The sequence below is a fragment of the Oryzias latipes genome, chromosome 13, assembly GCF_002234675.1.
Source record: "Oryzias latipes chromosome 13, ASM223467v1".
Lineage (NCBI taxonomy): Eukaryota > Metazoa > Chordata > Actinopteri > Beloniformes > Adrianichthyidae > Oryzias > Oryzias latipes.
Window position 1 is genome coordinate 25,030,390 of NC_019871.2, and position 23,123 is coordinate 25,053,512.

General features: G+C 38.9%; 1 protein-coding gene across 2 annotated transcripts in view; it reads left to right on the forward strand.

The window, feature by feature from the left end:
* The window catches only part of LOC101167815 (Down syndrome cell adhesion molecule), a 133,953-nt gene that overhangs the window by 4,946 nt on the left and 105,884 nt on the right, over positions 1-23,123 (forward strand). For both annotated transcript variants that reach the window (XM_020708439.2, XM_023962058.1), the window contains exon 2: positions 21,565-21,882. In XM_020708439.2, the coding sequence (XP_020564098.1) occupies positions 21,565-21,882 (318 nt within the window). The remainder of the gene's footprint in view (positions 1-21,564; positions 21,883-23,123) is intronic.

The following is a 23,123-nucleotide window of genomic DNA, read 5'->3' on the forward strand; positions in this document are numbered from 1 at the left end:
TTTATGGTTATTTTCCTTAAATATATCATGTTTCTGCAATCATCTGTGCCTATCCAATAAGGATCTATAAATTTAGTCATCAATGCAGGAGAGGAAATATTGAACGCAGCCCCCCGAAAAACTGCCGTAAGACAAAAACACAACAACCTAATCTGACTCATTTCAATTTTCGTTGGAGCGACAAAACAAGACTTCTCTGAGTGAGAGACTGTGATGATTTGTAGACATGCAGAGTGCTTAACCTGCAGCTGCTTGTGGCTTTACGGAGGACTTATCTGATGTGCCATCTATAAATGAGCATTTATGCAGAGGTCATGTAATCATACAGTCAAATTCTGAACTCAATTAGCTGTGACCTTTCTGCAAGCATGTCCACTTTGAAATGGGGGGGGGGGTCCAGACCTGCCTTGCTTACAGAAGCTACCGACTTTAGTAAGCTTGCCAATTTTTACATGACCTCACATCACTGGCAACCTGAAACCCTGGATGGAAATGCTACAGAGGCTGCGGGTGGGAGTGGGGGACTGGAATTGGCTGCAAACAGTAAGAGGGAACCAGCGCTCGTGCCTCCATAAATCTGCATGGAGGCAGTGAGGCCAGCGTGATGATGACACTCCAACTGCTGGAGTTGTGAGGTGATTCCCAGATCTGCTCGCGATTTTCCCTTCATCTATAAAGGCTGAGTTAAATCTCGCCGGTGTTTCATCTGCAATCACTGCCTCTGATTAACAATTAAGGTTTGGCTACACAAGAAGAATCATAGCTCATGAAATTAAATTAGCTCATGAAAACATGCTGCCTTCATTTAAGTGATTGATCATTTTGTGGACCCTTAGTCTTATGTGAATATCTAATGGGCTAAATTAAGTTAACAAACCCACTTAAGTCTTTCTCACTTGTATGAGTAGTAAAAGGGTTTGCTGGGTTGTATTTTGAACTCCGAGCGTGATTCCAGTTGAAAGAGCTGCTAATGTCGGGTAATGGATGCCCCGATGTGCGATCACAATAGATACCCCAGCTCATACATCTAGCTCCATAATGAGGGCTACACCACTGTACCAAACCTCCTCAAGTCTGTCTGGCTCTCTAATTAGGAGCAAGCTTTGGTGATTTTGTATGTGCGTGTGCCTGTGTGTGTGCCACATTTCACCCAATGTAAAATCTAATTACTGATCACACTGTGTCTGTCTGGATCGCAGTGAATCAGAGGTGTAATTGTGCAAGCCCATGTGTAAATGTCTCCTGCATTAAAATGTTAACGATATCATTTAGCATCCGCCGGGAAGAGCAGAAAAGCCCTCAGCACCCAGATGTAGGTGTTTGATCATGCGTGCAAAGTCAGGTTGTTGTACATCTGGCGTGGGTTTCCCTCTCAGACAGGGTGCGCAGTGGAGAGGATGTTTTTAATGTGCTCAGCACCTGTCAAAGTGACATGTTATATTATTTTGCTGTGCTGCTCAGGTGCTGTAGGGAAGGAGCTTGAGTATAAGCTTTATTTGACAGTTTAAAACAGGCTAGAGAAGGAGAAAAAAACACAATCTACTGTGCAGAGATGATTCTTGACTATTTCATATTGGCTTTTCTGAGATTCGTTCTTAAAAAGAAAAAGTTTTTTTTAATCCACTAGCCCATACATGGAAAGACTGTGGCTTTGAGCGTTCATGAGCCTAACCTTATTTTCAAAATTAGCTTCATGTGTTGTTTTTCCTTCATAACTAATTTTAAAAATGTCAACAATTCAAAAAGCATCAAAGCTGAACAAAGAAACACAAGTTTTTGTGTCAAAGCAAATTAAGTCCTATTGTTAAAGCATAAGGTACACTTAGGCCAAATCCAAATTGCTTCCCTACCCCTACGGCTTCTACTCCCTACATTTATCCCTCCAACTGGAGAGATATGGCAAAAATAGTGTTTTCAGACTTCTTAGGTTCCTCTGTTATCAGACACGGTTGTGTTTTTTCACATACCTTACATGTTTTCATGGATGTCTTCCGTCTTAGTCAGAGTCATCCAATTGTAGTGATGTGACGTATATAAAAAACTTTTTTAAGACCATTTTCTATGTATTTTTTTGTAAGGTATGTGAAAAAACACATAAATAAAATAATAAAAGAACCTAAGAAGTCAGTTAACCTATACAGACACTATGAACTTTATTGAACTAATAGTGTTTTCAAATTTGGACGTTACTATCACTCAATGATGTGATCAATAGTCGCCAGTCATCTATGTTAGCATGTAGCTGCCAATGCTCGGAAAATACATTACAAATCATACTACTTACTTACATTTTAATGTAAAATTCTGTGCTTCAGAGCACACCAGGGTGAAGAAATGAGTTTCTCTGGGGCTTGGATCACCCCAGCCAGCCCAATTCGCTCCTCTTTAAAAAAAAAAAAAAAAAAAAAAAACACTTTTGGACACCACTACAGCTTCAAATGCTGTGTGGGATTTTGTAAATTGGAGCCATAGGGAGGAGCCAGAGGGTCAGAGGAAGCGACTTGTATTCTGTCTTACTGAGTATTGCAGATGCTACTACAAGCATAAACAATTATATGCCTTCAGCAATTCTCTACTAAAACAAATGTACGCTGACCAGCAGCTAACCTGTTATACATTTACAGTTAGGTATTACATTTTTCAAACTTCTGGCAAATATGTCACTTTTTGTTCAAATCTAGCTAAAAGCAGATCATTGTTTCATTTTCATGGCGATGCCTTGTAATTCCTCTAACTTATAAAGTGAACTTCATTTTATTTAAAAAACAAAACCTTACAATCCAGATCACTTTTTATATGGATTAATCCTGCTGTACAAAAGGTTGGGTGTTAGAGTGAAGTGAACACCCTAAAACACATTACGTGTGGAGCAGTGTTGGACTGTTTTTTTGCATATACTAAAGAGATTGGGAGTTAGGGTAGTATCAGTAATGCTTTGTTTTAGCTGTATCAGTCTGCTTTTTTAAGTATTGCAAACAGGGTTGTGAGTTCACGATATTGTGAATAAGCTAACACAGCTAACACTTCTAACATGGCTAATGCATTACAATCAAGCTCTAGAGTTACTGTGAACACAGCCAAGGTTTGATTGACGTACAGCTTTCTCTTCAACTCTTTTGTCTCACTTAACGCGCCTGGTATGTGACATAAGCTTCAAATAAACCATTAATTTGTAGTATAGTGCAGAAAATACGGTATTACCTTCTGTGTCATTTGCAATTTAAAAAAATGCTGGTTGACAAAAATTATTTTAGGTCAAAAATTGATTGTGTGTGAACAATTTTGGGCTTAACTATATTGACTGAAATTTTGCACGTTCGCCATTTTGTTGTGCCGTCCGAATCTACAATTCCAAAATCGAGTGCCCTGGAAATTCCCCAGAAGTCTCTTCAGATGAACCAGTGTGCATCGATGCTCACTAGATTGGCAAATATAGACCACAATGTATTAATTTTGATCAATTTTTGCAAAAAAGAAAAAACAAGTATTTGAATGTACTTTTTTAACAAACCGTCAATGTTTTCAACTTCAGAACACAGTGGATTCATAAACACCCATGTAGATTCAATTTTCACTTTGTGAAATCAATGGCGTCATATTTGCCGTTTAAAAAAAATTAGTGAGCATGGTGTACGAATTGCTTTTAAAATCCAGGGCACTACATAGACCTGCACTATATAGTTTTTTTAGTAGTTAGAGGTTAGGATGGGAATTTGGACATAGCCTACGACAAACTACGATGGCAGAAGCTGCAGTAAGTCCTCCTGACCACCAGGGAGCACAGGAACCACAATGAAAAAAATCCTAGAATACAACTCATATCCCAGGTGACCCAAAACTACTGTGTTAATATCTGAAGAAGGTTTAGATTCTTTGCTTCTTTTTGATGGGTGCAGAACTGACAACCGGTGACAGAAGCGAGGGACAGCTCGGATGCATCAACAGCTGCAGCAGGATGTTTCTGTGACTTGACGGTGAAGGCCGTGGACAGCGCTCTAGGATGGGCTGTCTCCTATAGGACCTGAGCTGAGAAGAAAAGAAAAAAAAACTTCTTCTCTTGAAGAGTTTGCTAAAAACTGAAACAAAGTCCTCTGGACTAAACTTAATCAAAACAAGGCAGGTTAATAAGCAACAATTCATGTTAAGGCTAAGCTATCCAAGGTTAAGAGTACAATTATAAATCCAGCGACTGGCAAACACCTTCCTTGACTTCATGTTTAGCAAAAAATAGTCTATTCAAGTTTACTTCAAGTAAACGTAGTCTATACTAAACTAAATACTCAGACAAGGCATTTAGAAGAAATGCCGAACTCAGTGTCTACTGTAGTAATGCCCTTTGACCTTTTTCTCAGTGGATGGCTCCCACTTGAAACATGGCTCAAGGCCTGCTATTTTGATTGTCATTACTGATGATAAAGTTTCATCCAAGGCCAAACTGTTTCTTGGTTTTGTTTAGGCCCACTTTCCATTTGAGTGGAGCAGTACCAGGTCCACATTTGGATTACTTACTTTCCCCTTTTTTTAACTTACTTTTCCTTTAAAGGGAAGTATTATTGCAGTGTTTCCTCCACTGTTCAATAGGCACAAGATGCATTTCTTTGGAATTTATTCTGTGAACTTTTTTAATCTCTGTATTACAGCAATCAGAAACGGGTTTGGCTGACTATGAATTTTTTATTTAATAAGTCTTGAAAAGATCTCAAAATTGCTGTATTTTGAATAATTCCTATTCAATTCCAGCGCCTGTTAGGAGTAAAATCAGACCACATTTGTCTCTGTCAGTTTATAAAACAAATCTTCAGGCAATCATCATGTCTAATGTATCTTATTGTCAGCCCTGTTTGGTTACTTACAACAAATACAATTTGTGAACCAAAACTAATTTGTTTTATGAATGCATATATATGATTTTGGGAGGATTTTTATTGTTGGTGTTGAATGAAATTTACTTTTAAAACACAACTAGAAAAAACACCAAATACTTCTTGCAGTCATCTAAGGTAATATTTCATTTTTTTCTCTAATGTTTTATTTAATACTTTGAAATTGTATATTTACAATAACAGGTTTTTGAAAATCAAACCCTTCGTTATTAGGTTTCACAAGAGATTTGCTCATATTTGACCTCACCTAAATTTATGAAAAGTAAAAATACAACAATTTCCAGTTCTGTTCATGATGGGGTATAAGTTTTACCAGAACTCCTGGTGTTTGATTATTTGTGTTTTTTCTTCCCCTTTCCTTCTTTTTTTTCCTGATTGTTCCTAATATTTGAGAACAATATTGGTGGGTGCTATGATAATTAATGTTCAGTAGGAGTCCATCATTTCATGTTTTTCTCTGACTGACTGCTATAATGGTAGGTTTAATAGTACAATTGTGTCAAAGTTGGACTTTAAATGAAATCAGGAAGTAATAAATTATGGATAATTAATTACTTATTTATATTTGTAGCATTTTTTGTTGGGTCTGGTGGTGTTTTGATAACTTTTGGGCTGGAAAACTATGACTCTAACCAGCAGCACTGACACGGATTAAATGATGATTTAAAGAGATTTTTTATAAAGTGGCAAAATAAAACATATCTGAGGGGCTGTAAAAAGACGAAAATGCAAAGAAAAAGCAAGAAATTTTCTGCCATACTTCTAAAAGTTCTGGAAAAAAAGAAAAAACAGGAAAAAGGAACAGAACCAGAACAGAACAGATGCCCTCGCCCCCTGGGGGCATTGCAAAGAAATCCAGTTAGTGCTGTTTAAGGGACAGGTGCGTGCTCTTTGTGCGCACTCTCGCTGTTCGAATTTAGAAAATTAGACAGTCAGAGGGGAGTTTGTCTGGGGATCCCGCAGTCACGTATGTATCATGTGCGTAAAGCATTTGTGCGCAGCCATTGCCAAAAACCCGCAGCACCCATGTAACCCTTTGCTGATGCACGTGACTAAGGCTTTAATGACCACTGTTTCATGCTCCGCTTGCTCCCCGTTACAATAATGAAACAACATCATCTTGGTCTTTACAATGTATTAACAAGATACTTGTTTTAAAAATGGGTTATTAAAGTGAGTAATATTAAGAACGTTTTGCCCTTCTTACTCAAAATACATATCTGGAAAATGTCAAATCAAAGTAGATAAACTCTTGGTGGTGTTTAACTTGAGAATGATGCAAGTGGGACTCTGACAGTACAGAAACCATGAGTCCACATCCCCATAAACGAAGAATCCTACTTAATTGAATTGACTTCTCACCACGGTCTCTGCAGGCCGAAGTTATGGATCTTAGATTAATTTATTCAAAACTCAAAAATCAACAGATTAATTTATTCAAAAATAAAATTAAAAAAATCATCTGGAAAAAGTAACTTTTAGTGTATGCTTGATAAATAAAGGTGTGGCGTAAGAAATCAATCAAATTTTTGAGTCTCAGCCAAACCGTGAGAGTTGGCAGCCCTGGCTTTAAATGTCTATCTTGTTTGCTTTCAGAGGTCCTAGTAACAAGAAGTAATAAAGACATTCTGACACAATGTGACAACCAACCAGGTGTTGGGGTTGGTTTTCCCTATAAAGTTCATTATGATTTTAGTGATTAATTAGGTTTTTAAAAGATGTATACATTTTTCATTTTCTAAGCTAGAAACCGCATGGAAATTGACATCTCCATCGCATACAGCACTGGTTGACATACGTATAGGAAAGAGCAGCACAGTAACCAGAAAAATTAGAACTAATAATGAAAGATAAAGAAAATAAATAATAAACTAAAAGAAATAATGAGTATAAAGGAGGTGATCATTCATTCATTCATTCATTCATTCATTCATTCATTCATTCATTCATTCATTCATTCATTCATTCATTCGTTTATTCATTCATTCATTCATTCATTCATTCATTCATTCGTTTATTCATTCATTCATTCGTTTATTCATTCATTCATTAGTTTATTTATTCATTCATTCATCTTCTAAACCCGTTTTGTCCCATTTGGGGTCACGGGGGCTGCTGGAGTCTATCCCTGCCACTTGTGGGCGAAGGCAGGGGACACCCTGGACAGGTTGCTAGTCTGTTGCAGGGCAGGAGGTGATCAGCTATCTTTTTTTTTTAGTTTTGGTCAATTAAACCAAATAATTTTCAGTGTTAAAACTTCTTTATCATTATGTAATAATGTCAGTTGCCCTAAGAACAGGCTAAAGAAAACTACAAACAGCCTGAAAAGGTCTACATTTCCAATTTTCCTAACAATATTGACCTATTTAATATTAATTTGAGTATTAAAAGATGACCTATCATGTTAAAAAATCTAGTAGGACCATGATCTGTGAGGTAGGAAACTGCAGGAAAATGTAATGTAAGATGTCAAAGTCTGCATACCCACAGTTGGAAAAGATATTGGAAGGGGTTGTCGACATGTGACAACCAACCCTAACTGACTTCTTGGCTAAAATGGTAAGATAGACTGCTACATGGCTTTAGCTTGGTAGCTAAAAGAGGACTCAAAATAAATCTGTTACCTTTGGCATTTTTTTAAATTAGTGATTCATGTTTGATTAACTAATAACCCACAAGTTCTTAACACAAAAACAACAATAACATGAACATTTATTGTGACCCATGAAAAGGAAAAATTGTGACCTCACCTCAATGTCTTGTGTCTGCTCACATAAATTGGAAGTGCAATTGATTAAGCTATCAAAGACTAGCATGTTGATATCAACATTGTACCACAGAACCATGTAGTGTGTCTGGAATAAGCATTGAGACAACACAGCCCAATCTCCCCTACATGGTTTACACAGTATACTTGTTAGATTTATACTCAAGTGTACTTAATAAAATAAGCTTTCTGTGTACTATTTTTTGCAAAGGGTAAACAAGCATGAAATGAAGGGGAGGTTCAAAACAAGTCAGAAAACCAAGAACATTGTAAGACTGAAGACTTTGAGTGAGAAGCAATAGAGACTGACAAACAGTCCAAGCAACAAGCGCAAGAAACTGACAACAAAAGCCAAACCTGACCTCTGGTGGTTTACATCTGACAAACAAAGGCCAGAATTCATAACTTCAACATGTTTTCTTTAGCCTTTGTGCTATCTTAGATGACCCCACCCTTACTTTGCCGTGTTCTCCCTACCGTAACAAAGGTAGATAAAGGTGGAAAGATTTCATGTAATCCATGGACACCAGTGAAGATCACAAATTATTGAAGAAAAAAGGTTCAGCGCACTGTCTAGTGGGTCTAGATGACCCAACTCCCAATGTTAAAGTGCCTAGAATAGCACAAGGGTTACTTCTCTTATTATTCAGCATAAGATATTCTACAGTATTTGCCAATGGAAAAGGAGATTTAAACCTAAATTCTGTGGGCTTTTCCTCTGGTTGCTGTTATCCTTTTCCATAAGGTTTGATAAACCTTGTCTCATTGAGTCAATATGTCTGCATGGATGAATGGGGCTGAGACTATACAGGGCTTGAGGCCTTCAAGCAAAGTAGAACAGTGCTAATTGAGAATCGCCAGGATTGGGGATACTCAGGATTGTTTTTTAGATTTAGGAGCTGGATTGAATGACCCCTCCCCCTTCTTGTTTCAAATAAGAAGTTGCTGCTGGTCCCAAAAAGCCAAAATCCCGCAGACCTCTATTGAGAAATAACCACCAATTACTCAGTCATAATATTTGTCAGAATAACCATTCTTACTTTGTTCTTGCTAATCCAAATTTTTGTCATGATATTTTTGCTGTAGCAGAAGTTATTCAAGTTATAAGCAGACCAATCAGAGGCCTCAATAAAAGGAGGTGGCCTTGCATTGAATGTTCAAAGCCTTTGATTGACACATGTTCCAGAGCTCACTTTCTGTGGAAGGGGTGTGGTCTTCCAGCATGCTCACTCCTGATTGAAGAGCGTTGTTACCATAGAAGTATAGATTTAGATCAACACAAATTGATCACGGGTTACTGAGGATTACTAGTTCCAACATGGAGATGGACATTTCATGGAAAAATGGCAACTGAATTGGCTTTATTTGGTTGGAAGGCATTTTCTATGGGTGACATCACACTCACTCAGTCCAGTACAATTATACAGTCACTTACTTCGCTCTATGAGGTCCTACACTTCCTGTCATCAAGACTGCAGTTCTCTTGAGTTCGCCACACCAAACTCTACAGGACAACTTTTTCCAGTTTGGGATTTTACAAGGGGTGTCTTATCCCATCTCTTAAAATGGGTTTAGTGGGGTTCCCCCTGGATGAGTACCCATCACAACCCCATACAGAGACAAATAATAATATCTACTACAGTTAGTTCAGAACCACAAATCAACCACAAACATGCTTTTGAACTTTGAAAAACAAAAGACAAACAGATCACCTGAATCAGATGTGGGGGAGAACAAAGACACTCTACTCTGCAAGTCATAGTGCACACTGCCATATTTTGTAAAACTGAAAGAAAATCATCCAAAACGTATTTCAAATGATTTACTTCTTCCTTAATGTCTTGTTTCTTCGTAGAACCTCACCGTAACTAGCTTCAGATAAAACATCAATGAAAATAAGAAGTGTGTCTGTTAAGCAGGCTGTTGTCCAGTTGTTCTGTTCTTGTAATGTCACGCTAGAGCTATTTGTTCATTTTGAGGCCAGGTGACAGAGGTGTGATGAGTTTGCTATCACGCAGCCAGACAAACATTCAAGCTGCACCTCATAAATACTGCCTCTTAATCCAGTCCTCCACACACCGGGGCTGGGCTCTGAACCCAACACACTCAACGGCCCAAGGCTGAATTGATCCCCATCACTCCAGCCAGAGCATGATGCATGTACCTGATATACTGTTGCTTACTAACAGCCGATGGTAGCCAGTCCAACGCTACCTTTGAGCCTTGCTTTCTGTTCCTGCATGTCATGGACATCCTTTGTATCAAAAGAAAAAAAAAAAGAAGGAGGAGGAAAAAATAAATCATAAACCTCTTCACCCCTTTTACAGTTTTCAGCTATCACATTTTTTTCTGCTTTACAATCCAATTACCTAGACTGCATTTCTTGATGTTTCACCATCACATCTGCCCACATTCCCAATATTAAAGTAGGCTAAGGGATAATGGAGGAGGTAAAGCTGGATAGACAGTGTGACAGAAAGACAAATGGGTCCAGCTTGGTTTCTCGACACTGCTCTTTATTTTTAAACCTGGCACAGATGCAAAGATTTAAGACCAAGTTAGTGGGGGCTATTTTTAGCGCACCATTTTTAAGGTGCTGTCATCATAAGGTGTGGGGTTTTGTGTGCATGCTTGTGTTGGAGGTGCATAAATTAGGTGATTTATTTGGTAATTTGCTTGTGTTTACGTATGCTTCCATGCACCTTTATGCTGTTAGTTGAGAGGCTTTGCAGGGTGTGTGTTCTCATGTGCATGCACTTTATTCCAGAATGTGTGTACTTAATTGGGGCGCTGAGTGGGTGGGTTAGGGTGTTTTATGGAATGGAGCCACAGGAGTCTGATTTATGTTCTTCCAGCCCCTGATCGATCCTCCAGCCTGGTGAGAGACTGACTGGATTGTCAATAATTTTAGCACTCTGTGGTATTCCTAGATTCCCAGACCTGCTCAGCTCAGCGCAGCGCAAGGTGTGAAGGTGCAGTGAGCCATCTTTGCCCAATCACGGAAACGGCGCATTCACATGCCACGAGTACAGCAGTAAAGAAAATGTATGAGAAAAATAGGAAAATTCTCTTGCACTGTCTGTACCAAAAGAAGGTCATCTAGACAAGACCTGGGACATTTTCCTTGAAGCACACAGCAGTTATGAATATGTTACTAAGTGTTCTGTGGACACTTAACACATAGATGAGGTCTATTATGAGTTGCTCTGAGTCAGTCTCTACCTGGAACATCCATTCCCAGAAGTGATTATGTTAATAAATGTTTGATCAGATGATTAAATTAAAGCTTGTACTGCAAAGCACTAAAAGACTTGGAATACATTTTTGCCAGCATAAGCTGCCTTGGCCTTTGCATCCCAGCCTCTGAAGGAACAGATAACCAAATAGGGGGGGGGGGGGGGGGGGGGGGGGCTGTTAAACCATGTTCAGGCAGAAGCAATTCAGTGATGGAGGGAGAGAAAGACAAAGGAATAAAGGGAAGGAGAGCTCCAGAATGCAGAATGTGGAGTGATGAGGAGGGTGTCAGAAAGAGCTGTGTTGTGGTCCCTTAAGTGTTGAGTAAACATGCTTGGTTTAGGGAAATGGCTGCGATAAATGTTTAATATGATAAGTCTATAAAGACAGTCAAATGAGTCTGAAGTATTAAAATGAGCGTGGCACGCAGCAGCAGTTTGCAGAAGCATTAGAGGGGGGTGGGGGATAATGGTAGGCAGCACTAATAGGATGAGAAAAGCCAGCTGCTGTGACATCAACATTAACACACTTCAGCAGCTGCTGGTCACAGGCGTGTGCTGGACAAAACAGGGACAGTGGTATTTCTTCAAAGGGCCATCAAGGCCTCCTAATGCTATTATTGCTTCTGCAATATTGGTTGGGGGGGGGGGGGGGGGACCAGCAGGAGTTCAAAGCCCTTTCCTCCTAATATTGAAGTGCAGAGAAAAATGTGGATAAAAGCCAAAAACCAGTGAGCTTTAGGGTGGTCTCACTCTTACAGCACAATTCAAATTAGTGGATCGTTAAAATCACAAATAAGAAACAAATAAACAAACAAAACCAAAAACCGCACAAAAAAGTATTGTATGGTGTAAAACTGTTTGACTGTCATAGTTAGAAAAAACTACGATATTTTCTGCAGAATATGCTGCACCAGATTATAAAGCAAATCGTCATGAAATGGTCTGTTTTTGAAATTAGGTATAAGGCGTGCTAAACTACAAGGTGCAATTAGCAAGACAAAAGAGTCAGAGATAAGTCAGTCAGACTTTCTTAACTGTGTTCACAGAAACTCGAACTAGTTTGTAAACTAATAAACTCAGAAAAAAAAGTAAAAAGTATTTATTCTAACAAAGTGGACAATACGAATGGTGGTTAATTTGTCTATATTTTTATGTGTTTAAAGTACAGAATCCACGTTGGTGTGCATTTTTGGTTTGTTTAGTTTATTGTGTTGAAATAGGGAAAAAGAAGTGTTCCAATTGTTTTATTGTTGAAACAAAGGGGGCGGAAAGATTACATTTTTCTTCTTTTTGGTCTCATTTCATTGTCTCCCGAAAAAGAGTTTGCATGTTGTGTTGTTTCTGTAAATGCTTTGAGGGAAACTAATAATAATAATGATAATAATAATAATAGTAATAATAACTGACCTCTCTGGATTTACTTGTATTTAATTGCTCTCAAAATGTTGCACATTTACTGACTAAGAGTTAGTAACCAGATGTGTGATGTTTCCATAATAACAGCAGACAGGCTAAATTGGATGAAATAAAGCATTTACATGTAAATATGTATGAAGGATAGTACTAAATAAATGACTCGAGTTGTACCAGAATGAAACAGCTAAGAGTTTGATAAACATCTCACTAAACCTTGGCTTATTGTAGTGTATTAGCATTTATGATGATTTCAGTGTTGCTCGATGATGAACTGGCGTCCTGCGGCAACTCAAGTGCTGTCTTCGTGCTCCAACCAAGCCTCCTTTTCGCTCATGTAGCACAAAGCAGGAAGTCCCAAATGTTACAGTTCCAAGAAAAACAGAAACACTGGAAGTAGAAGGGACACATTTCTCCTTGACTTCTTTTTAAAAAGTTACATTTTATATAAAATAATAAACTTGTCCAGTGTGTCTTCAAAGATCTTTTTGGTAAATAATTTTTGGCATGTTTTTTGATTGGGAACTAGGTGGACCCATGGTATGAACCCAACAAGGCTTCAAACTATGCTTTGTCCCACCCAAATATCCATTTCAGAATGTTGTAGTGGTGGGTGGAGTAAACTAAATACCCAGCCCACTTCATCTTTGTAGGATCCAGTGGGTGAAGCCAGAGATCCGTGGTGTCTATGACTCCAACTAATCTGTTTTCAACGTGTCTCAGACTTGATTGTTGCCTCACATGGTCACAAATTAAAGGATTTGTGAATACGTTGCTGACTTGAGTCCTGTATTGCTGCTGCTGCTAGCCAACACACTTTAGCATGCTCCATTCTAAGTCTCCATGTTGATGGTCCATCATTCTGATCATCAAGGGTTTTCCTGAATTCAGAGGAAGCTTCAGTTAATCTGAAACATCATACTTCTAGGTTGACATCATGTTATTATGACAGTTTTTGAATTAATCCTAAAAAATGACCCTCTTTCCAATTACCGCAGTACCTAAATCCATTTTTTGGAAATAAATAAACGTAATTTTTCACAAGCTTCCTCCTGGACACTGTAAGGGGACCTTATTAAAAATAATCAAATGATTTTTTTGCACAAAATGTGCACCATTATCAGTTAGCTTGAAGTTTCCTAATGGATACCTATGACACTAAAAGTAGTTGTGTGTGGGTTTTATCCTTGTTAATCCTATTATAGAATATGAAACCTTCTGTGGAATGTGCACCCAGTTACATTTTTAATCAAACTATCCATTGTATTTGTTTCATTAGGTCATTTTGACATTTACTCTATATGTGAGAACAGGCAGACAAAGTTGCTGGTTTTGTTAGACATTGTTGTAATAGTGCATACATATTCCGAAAAAAAAAAGAAAAAAAATCTCAGCTCAAACGCTATGTCAGGCCACTGTCATGACAACACTCCCACGAACACTGAAACCTCTTTGGAGCTTCTGTTGCCTTAGTTGGCATGCAGGTAGACGGCTGTCATGTTCAGGTACCCAAAACAGCAACATCTGTGAAGGCCCTTATCCTAATGCCAGCTGACATAATAGGGTTGGTTGTTCAGCATGTGCCATGTTGAACTCACATTCTGCAAACAGCCGTCTGGCCACCAAGAATGTTGAAACTTAATCATATTATCAAGGGAAGGTAATGTATGCCAGTCAGTAGATTAATTTAGAGCCAATTCAATTATATCCACTCATGGCTCAATCAGACCAGTTCAACTCAAACAGTGGAGTCTTAAACGATGGAAGTTTTTACTTTGTGGCCAAAGAACCCACTGAACTACAGACTTTAAAGTTCAACTTTATTTGCACTGATGCTGTGAGCTACAAATATCTTTAAGGCTTTTAGAAAAACAATTTAAACAGTAAATGTTGTGTGTGTACGTGAGACTGATTGTGACTTAGCTACAATCTATGGTTTTTATTTTTCAACATTTACCAATTTATTTTTTCAACTCCAGGCGTCACCAGTATTGGTTTTGTTTGCACTCATTTCTTGTGATGTAAAATGTGACATAATAACAATAGTGACAATGATGACAAACCAGCAACGTGTCGCTCCATCTTCTCTTTTGATCCTCTGACTTCCCTTACCCGCTTTTTCTCCCCTTTTTTTCACTTATCCCCCATCTCAAACATCCCACCCTGTTCTTCTCTCTCCTCATTTCTGTTCAGTCCAACAAGAAATGTATTTATATTTAATGTGTAGAAATAGAAAAAAAAACTTGTAAACAAACCTGTTTGCAGTTTTTTTGAAAAAGATTTTAAATGTTTTTTATTTCATGCTTCTGGGTTATTTTAGGAGTCATTAAACTAAAATCCATCCATCGTTCCATTAAAAAATCCATTCTTCCATCCATCCATCCAATCAACTATTCACCTGTTCATCCATCCATCCATCCATTGAAATATCCATCCATCAAATCAACTATTCGCCTGTATATCTATCCATCCATCCATCCATCCATCCATCCATCCATCCATCCATCCATCCATCCATCCATCCATCCATCCATACACCCATCCATCCATCCATCCATCCACCCAACCATCCATCCATCCATCCATCCATCCATCCACCCAACCATCCATCCATCCATCCATCCATCCATCCATCCATCCATCCATACACCCATCCATCCATCCATCCATCCATCCACCCAACCATCCATCCATCCATCCATCCATCCATCCATCCATCCATCCATCCATCCATCCATCCATCCATCATTCCATCCATCCACCCAACCATCCATCCATCCATCCATCCATCCATCCATCCATCCATCCATCCATCATTCCATCCATCCACCCAACCATCCATCCATCCATCCATCCATCCATCCATCCATCCATCCATCCATCCATCCATCCATCAATCATCTATCCATCCATCCATCCATCCATCCATCCATCCATCCATCCATCCATCCATCCATCCATCCATCCATCCACCCAACCATCCATCCATCCATCCATCCATCCATCCATCCATCCATCCATCCATCCATCCATCCATCCATCCATCCATCCATGCATCCATCCATCCATCCATCCATCCATCCATTCTTTCCTAAAATTTAAAATATGTTGTTTGAGGTGTTAGAAGAATAAGAAGAGAAAACATCACATAAGTTAGTGATGACCACAACACTGCTCCCTTAAAAGTCCCTCTTAAAAATATGTCTACAACTTATTGAAAAGATTTTTTGCTTCAGTGAGTTTTTCATAGGATTAGCTCCTGCGTTCTATAAATAAGACTTCTTCCTGTTAATTAGGTACGAAAAAAGGAGTGCTGCTCCCTTCAGTTCTCATAAATTTAGAAAACGAGTTAAAAATAGCTGCATTAAAAGTTTAAATATCTTCCGTTAAATACCTTTTCACTTTGAAGAATGCTTGAGTGCAGCAGCAGCAATACTCGGTTTACAAGGTAAAATCCATTTTATCGCAAAGATACGTTTCTGTTAAATACAGCATTTGTTTTATTTATTGTATTGCATGTATGGGTTTTCCTTCACTTCACAGCAACATTAAATGAGGAGGTTTATATTCATTATCCGCAGAGGCAGCAGAGGGAGCTGCTTTGGTTTGCTACAACATAATTCCTCGTCAGATCCACTCATGTGCACTTATCACCATCAGCGGCATAAGCATAAATTACACTTCAGTGTCTTTATTGCTCAGTTTTACTCAGCAACAGCGCAGAGTCCCCGGCTTCCCCTTTGATTAGACAGTCAGCCACTGTGGCCCATTTAAGACATGAAAATAGACTGGAGGAGGAAGAAGAGGCTCATCTGCTGTGGGGGCCACGTTTCACTGTTGCCCACCCCTCCAAGACATCAGAGAACGGATCTGTCGATGTGGATCAGCAGCTTACATACAGCCAGCCCTTTCTACTGTCACAGCCCTGCTTACTATTCATGAGAGCAAATTGGTAGACAGTCATTTAACTTGCGTGCATGGTGTATCGCCTCTGGGCAGATCAGATCAGTGGAAATGCTTACTCACTCTGAACTCCCCGGCCCTGACTGGGAATCATCTGCCTTCATCAAGATGCCTAACTTCTTTTTTATGTTTACATATTTGTTCTTTGATACGCTGCGTGTGGTTACATCCATGTTTTTGAACATTTCACCTCAATGTGTTCCGTCTAGTTTTTGCACAGCATCATCACATTTACTGTACACTCCAACGTACAAATGTAGAAGAATTTGTGAGGTATAAATATTCAACACTTTTTGTCAGTTTGGAAGCCAGGTATGATCTCCAGGCAGATCTCCAGGCAGACTTGTCCTCGGGGCTCAGAGCACAGGGCACAGAGCTGCTTTAATTACCCCAAGTTCCTGCTGGCACATTGTCACCGTGAGGCGCATGGCACCGAAACCACAAAGAGTCAAGGTGGCGATGACAATTCAAACAGAGCGTCAGCCCGTCGTACAGATGGAATACATGTGTTCTGTGAAATGTGGCTAAGTGACTCAATCCCACTGCAGCTCGGATTCTTTCTTTGCTTGCTCTTGTTTGTTTTCTGCCATTCTGTCAGGGCTGCAACAAAATAACCTGAACCTGACTGCAGTGCATGAAGGAATGCGGCAAAGCAGTTTCTTTAAAGTACTTTAACCCTGTCTGTCTGATTTTAATTTAACTTTTTTTTATCCTTCCAGGGAAATTAAAGTGTTGTTGTCTTTTACTTTTGTAATAAAGTTTAGAGCTTTTTTTATTTTACAAAAGTTTGCAAAATGAGAATGTGGGTATCAGTGGATTTGAGATGTGGACGACTTGTATCCTACTAATTGCACCATCATCTCGTCACTTTAACCCTTGTGCTATCCTAGGCACTTTAACGTTGGGAGTTGGGTCATTTAGACCCACTAGACAGTGCTCTGAATCTTTTTTCTTCAGTGATTTGTGATCTGCACTGGTGTCCATGGATTACATGAAATCTTTCCACCTTTATCCACCTTTATCTACCTTTGTTACGGTAGGGAGAACACATCAAAGTAAGGGTGGGGTCATCTAAGATAGCACAAGGGTTAAAAGTCTCCCTATTTTTGTTTTTGTACCCGGATAAAACACTGACCATGGTTCTGACACAAACTGTTTGCAGTGCAGTGACGCATAGTACTTCATAAGTACCTCTATGGTAATTGTGCTCATTTAAAAAAGGCTTTTTTTAATCTTTTAATTTTGATTTGACACTACCATATAGTCTGGTAGATTTAGGGGGCGGAGAATGTTGACATCAGTCACCCCTTTCACCTGAAAGAAAAATATATCACATGGACTAAATTTCATTCTCTGCTGTGAACTAATTTCGTAGACAGAAATTATTTCATAATTTTTTTAAATCATTAATTTGAACAGTTTTAAATTGTCTTTTCTTATTTTTCCATAAATAATAGTTCTAGCTGTTTAAAGTTGGCTCTATGGTGATAATGGAGTTGTCTTTTGAAGCTTCACACGGCCAGTGTTAAACTACGTTCACAACCCCTTCTGCAATATGCGTTGAAGTGACCACTTCCATTAGAGGTCTATGTAAACACAACGCTTCACTTTCCGTGGATAGCATTGCAAAACGAATTTCTATGACCGTTTTCAGACTACATACAAAGCGCATGGCCATTGAACATGCATTAAAGGTTACGGCAGGTTGAACTTTGACCAATCGTAGACTTACATTTGGTAGTGACAAATGGATGGCACCCTTTTTAATTCAATGTTGACCAATGTTGGAAAATTGATCACGGAGGAGAAATTATTAATTGCAGTTTGTGCCAGGCCGAAATTCTATGACACCAAATATTTGATATATCAGAATAAAGCTGTGAAAGAAAAGCCTGGAGCGAGATTCATGAGATTTGCACCCCTACAACATTTCACAGCAAGCCTCCTCCAACTGTAGGTGGCGGAAATGCAATAGGAAACAGCAGTAAAAGAAGCCCCTTTCTTCTCATCCAGAGAGAGCACCATGGCCGATGTGAACTTAGTATTAATCATTGTTACTTTACAGTCTCTGCAGCGCTTCCTTTTATTTTATACAAGCCAGTACCATAAACCAGAATCAAATAAAATAAACAAAATGTATACTTCACTTCAAATGTTAAAACATTATCATAGTTATTTTTGATGGGAAGAGCAAAGAGCTGTTTTCTGTCATGAATTTTCTTGAAGATGTTCTGGTGAAAATTAAAGAAAAAAAAAAGTCAAATATAGATGCATATAATACATTATTGAACAGTACCATTTCTTCCACCTTTCGGTTGAGCTCATGAAAAATTATAGCAATTACGGATTTCCTCCCAGGCAGCGTTGTAAGTGGTTGGGCCCTGAGGCCATTTGTCGGGGCACGACACTGCTCTCTTTCTGCGGCTGCAGGCCCGATTCGGCGCCCACGTCCCTGCGCCATTTGTGGACTGCTCCCGGGCTCAGTCAATTAGGAAAACGAGTTCCGCACTAATATGCTCTATTCCACCAGAATCCTTTACTTTTTTTTAATTAATTCAGTCTCCCTATCACTCAGCTTGTCTAAATTGAGTTGCTGTCCCGTACTTTTTATGTAAAATGGAAGAATATGGAAACCGCTGTGGCATTAATCCTAATCCAATTTCTGCACTGACAGAATAGAAAGGCAGCTGAGCTGTAACACAGTTTGGTGATCGTATTTTTTTCTAGCCACAAGAATCTTAAACATCATTTTTGCATTTTTAATAAACTGATTTACTAAATTACGGTTGAGGATGGATGGAAAGTGTAGTTTAAGTCCATCCAGCATTCGGAAAACCGCTACGAACCATGATATTTAAGTGATTTACTCTTTTATTTAAAGAAATAACTGCTTGATTGATTGTTTCAAGAAATAATTCATAGGATACATAAAAAATTAGCATTATATGCAAATAAACACGCTTTTTCCATCCCACTTTTGATGGAGTGATTAAAAGCGTGCTCTCCTTGGTACCAACCTTGAGCGCCGTCTATGACCAGGTGCAGTTGTGACCCTCCCCGCTCTGATCTGTATTATCAACAGGGCGCTGGGAAGATTGATACTACCTGAGTCAGCCTGAGAAAGAGAATAAATCCGAATTTAATATGACTTTGATGTATTATTTTCATCTTGGCTGGTGCCACAAAGCCACTGAGAACCCATCACACTACCCTGCTGCATTTTAAAACATTCAAATTCAGAAGAAAAAACTTTTTTGATGTGAAAGGCTGGAGACAGCTGGGAATTTATAAGCCCCACCACTGGGGGTACGTTTACTGTGCACATAAAATATAAGTTTAATAAAATAAAAGCGGTTTTTCATGAAAAGAAATGCCTTTCTAAATTTACAGTGTCTGCCTTTTATATGCATGCAAGAAAATATTGATGGTAACTGACATTTTTGTGACTTTTTGTTTCTACTTTCTTTTATTAAAGAGCTAAAAGGATTAAACATTATTATATAGTTAACTTAACTACTATATTGTAAAAATACATAGAACCAGGAAAAGTAATTTAGGTCACTTTTAGCAAATTCTGGTATAGTTCACTGTCAATCTACTGTTCCATGCAAAATGAAAATAGCTGAGGTTATTACTGGTAAAAAAAAAAGATTACTTTAGATTATTACCAATATATATCTATAATAGACAATTTCACAAGAAATCATCTTATTTGAACAAAAAAAATGTTTTCATTTGATTCAAACCAAATTCGAGTCTTTTCCAGTATCTTTTGTCTTTATATTTTACAATAAAAACTGTTATAAAAGTGAATAACCGGATTTATTAAGGCGTTTGTTCTTGTTGCAATGTATTGACTGAGAACAAACCAATACAGAGTTTGTCTGGTGTCACTTATGTGGGCTTTAGAGTCCCGTTTGTGACTGATAAATGGTGTAAATAGTTGGCCGTTTATCTCCTGTTGCAGTTTTGTTTCTTTACTTTAAAAGTCCTGCCAATATTTATCTAACAAAGGTCTTTTCTTGCTCGTCTTATGTCCTTGAAGGGATGGGAAGGGTTCTTTATTCTTTGGACCAAAAAAAAACAGTTCTAAACACTAACTGAGAAAGGTTGAGATGTATCAGGCCTTTTGCCTCAAAACTACAATGAATCCAAATGCAGACTTTTGAATTTGGACCAAACAGTCGCTCAAAAATTTTATGGGGGGCCATAGCTTATGTCCTGGACGGTGCCAGCTTCAGTCATGCTTCATTGGCACAAAAAACGTTTGTTTGTGTCTGCATGATACACTGTTAAAAAAAAGTGTTTGACATCTCAGGTAATGGCCAAAGGAGGATTTCACAATTTCACCAAACATTGCACCACTTGATGCTAATTTTCCCATCAGATAATTTTGCAAAAGCCGAGCTAAGCTTTGTGTGGAAAACTTTTATTCCTTTTATCCCAATGAAGCAGTTAGTCAAACTTTCAATTAGAACTTTTTGTGAGGATAAAATCAAATAATTCACATTATGTAAACAAGTTTATCAATCCGTGAGCATGTTGATGTCAGTTTCAGTCTTCATTTGCATGTCAGCAGTTTATACTCAATATTTATGATATTGATATTGTTCATTTTGAGTAAAAATTCACAATCTGCAAAAACCCACGAGCGCTGCATGAATGTGTGCGCACGCGGGGACGGTCACTGAAATGTTTCATTGGCAGTTTGGAACTGCTGGAGCAGAGGAAAGGATGGAAACGTCTGCAATTTGAAACCTTGTTAGGAATTTATGAAGTGCTAAAATGCTTTTTCCCTGGGGAGCGTCTGAGCCAGCTGCCAGTGCCACTGTGAGCCGCTCAGAGCAGAACCTCATCCCCAAGCTGAGATGGCTAATGTAAAGCTCAAAGAGCCTTTGCCTAAAATTTTACACAATTGTCACATGAGTCCAGAATTTGCATTTGCAGTCCTAGGAACCTTTACAAAATACTCAGATTGTCCCAGATAGTCTTAGATGTGATGAAAAAGCACGCTGTGGTAAGTTGTATTAAATCATTCCAATAAAGTCACCAAATTCAACTAAATTAATTAAAAATGTTAAATCTCAAACTAATGAGGAGGATCTATCCAAAAAAGAACAGTAAAAAATGTTTAATCTGAAAATTTTGACAAGTCTTTTCCAAATAAATAAATTAACCAAATAAAATGATTTGCATCTGTAATCAAGCAAAAAAAAATTCTAAATGTTTTTTTAATACCTTCACACATGAAAGAACGTTATTTCATCGACTTTAATGAAAATCTTTTCTTTTGCCTTTACAGTTTTCAGTGAAGATCTACATTCCAGTCTATACTTCGTCAATGCATCTCTGCAAGAGGTAGTATTTGCCAGCACCACAGGGACCTCGGTTCCTTGTCCCGCTGGGGGCGCACCGCCTGCTTCGCTGCGGTGGTATCTGGCCACCGGGGAGGAGATCTACGATGTGCCGGGCATCCGCCACGTCCACCCCAACGGAACCCTCCAAATCTTCAACTTTCTGCCATCCAGCTTCAGCAAGCTGATCCATGACAACACATATTACTGCACTGCCGAGAACCCTTCTGGCAAGATCAGGAGCCAGGATGTCCACATCAAAGCCGGTGAGTGCCGCTGGTGCATGAGATGCTCCGGAGGAAATGAAGAGAAATGGGCACGTTTTACACCCATCTATCAGCTACTCATAGTCTGATGCCTCCATCAGGGGTGGAATCCAGAGAATGTGGTAGATCGGACTAAGTTGCAATCAAAATAATTCAAAATTCATTTCTTGAAATGTGCGTCATATTTTTGTTAAACTATTACAAAGCATACCGGTAGCTAAACTTTGTTTTTTAACTGATTTCAAAAGCTTTCTGTGATAGGTTTGTACAGACAAAACAAATCAACTTTTTGTGTTGTCTTTTGTTTTTAGTGGCACAATTGACCATTTTGTGGCTTTAATGCAGCAACATCTATGACCCCATTTACACTGCATGGTTCAAGTGACCCAATTCCAATTTTTTCCTCTCATGTGGCTCAGATCGGATATGAGCGGTGAACGTGTAAGCAGGAAAAAAGCGCATGGATTCCGTTTTTCTCAGATCGGATTCAGGCCTCATTCATATGTGGAAATAAATCGGATACGAATCGGATACGTGCATTTGTGTGTGCCATGTAAGCAGACAAATCGGATATTCCCCAGTAAACGCGAGTCGTACGTCAGTGACGTCAACTCAGGTGGACACCACCTACTGAGATCACATGACTTATTATAGGTGCTTTTGTGCGCTGATTTTGCTGTTCGAGGACAGCTGGAGCCCCATCAGCAGCTCTAGCAGATTTCGCCATGCTAAACGTTTGCCGTTTGGACCAACACGCATCTTCTTAATGTCCTTATACTACTGTTATGATTATTATTAAGGCCTGCTCGCTCATAATTTTTTTAATCGGAATCCATGCGCTTTTGTCCTGCTGACACGTTCACCGGTCATATCCGATCTGGGCCACATGAGAGGAAAAAATCGGAATTGGGTCACTTGAACCATGCAGTGTAAATGGGGCCAAAGACCTCTCCTCTGCCGCTAACACAAGGCTACAAGCCTGGAAGCACTGCTCCTAGCATGTCAAGGTCAGAACGTCCACGTTTGGTAGTTTCAGCATCATACAGTGTAAAGGCAAAAATCAGATACGGGTCACTTTTAAAAGATGATGTAAGCGGGTCATATTACGGAGTTGCTAAATAGATGTATGTAGCCGCTCGGCTTGTTTACATCGGGACTCATTTCCGGTTCCGGTATTTTCAACACTACTGCGCATGCCCAAATGATTTATTCCAACCGAAAGCGAGACCCATGTGAACGTT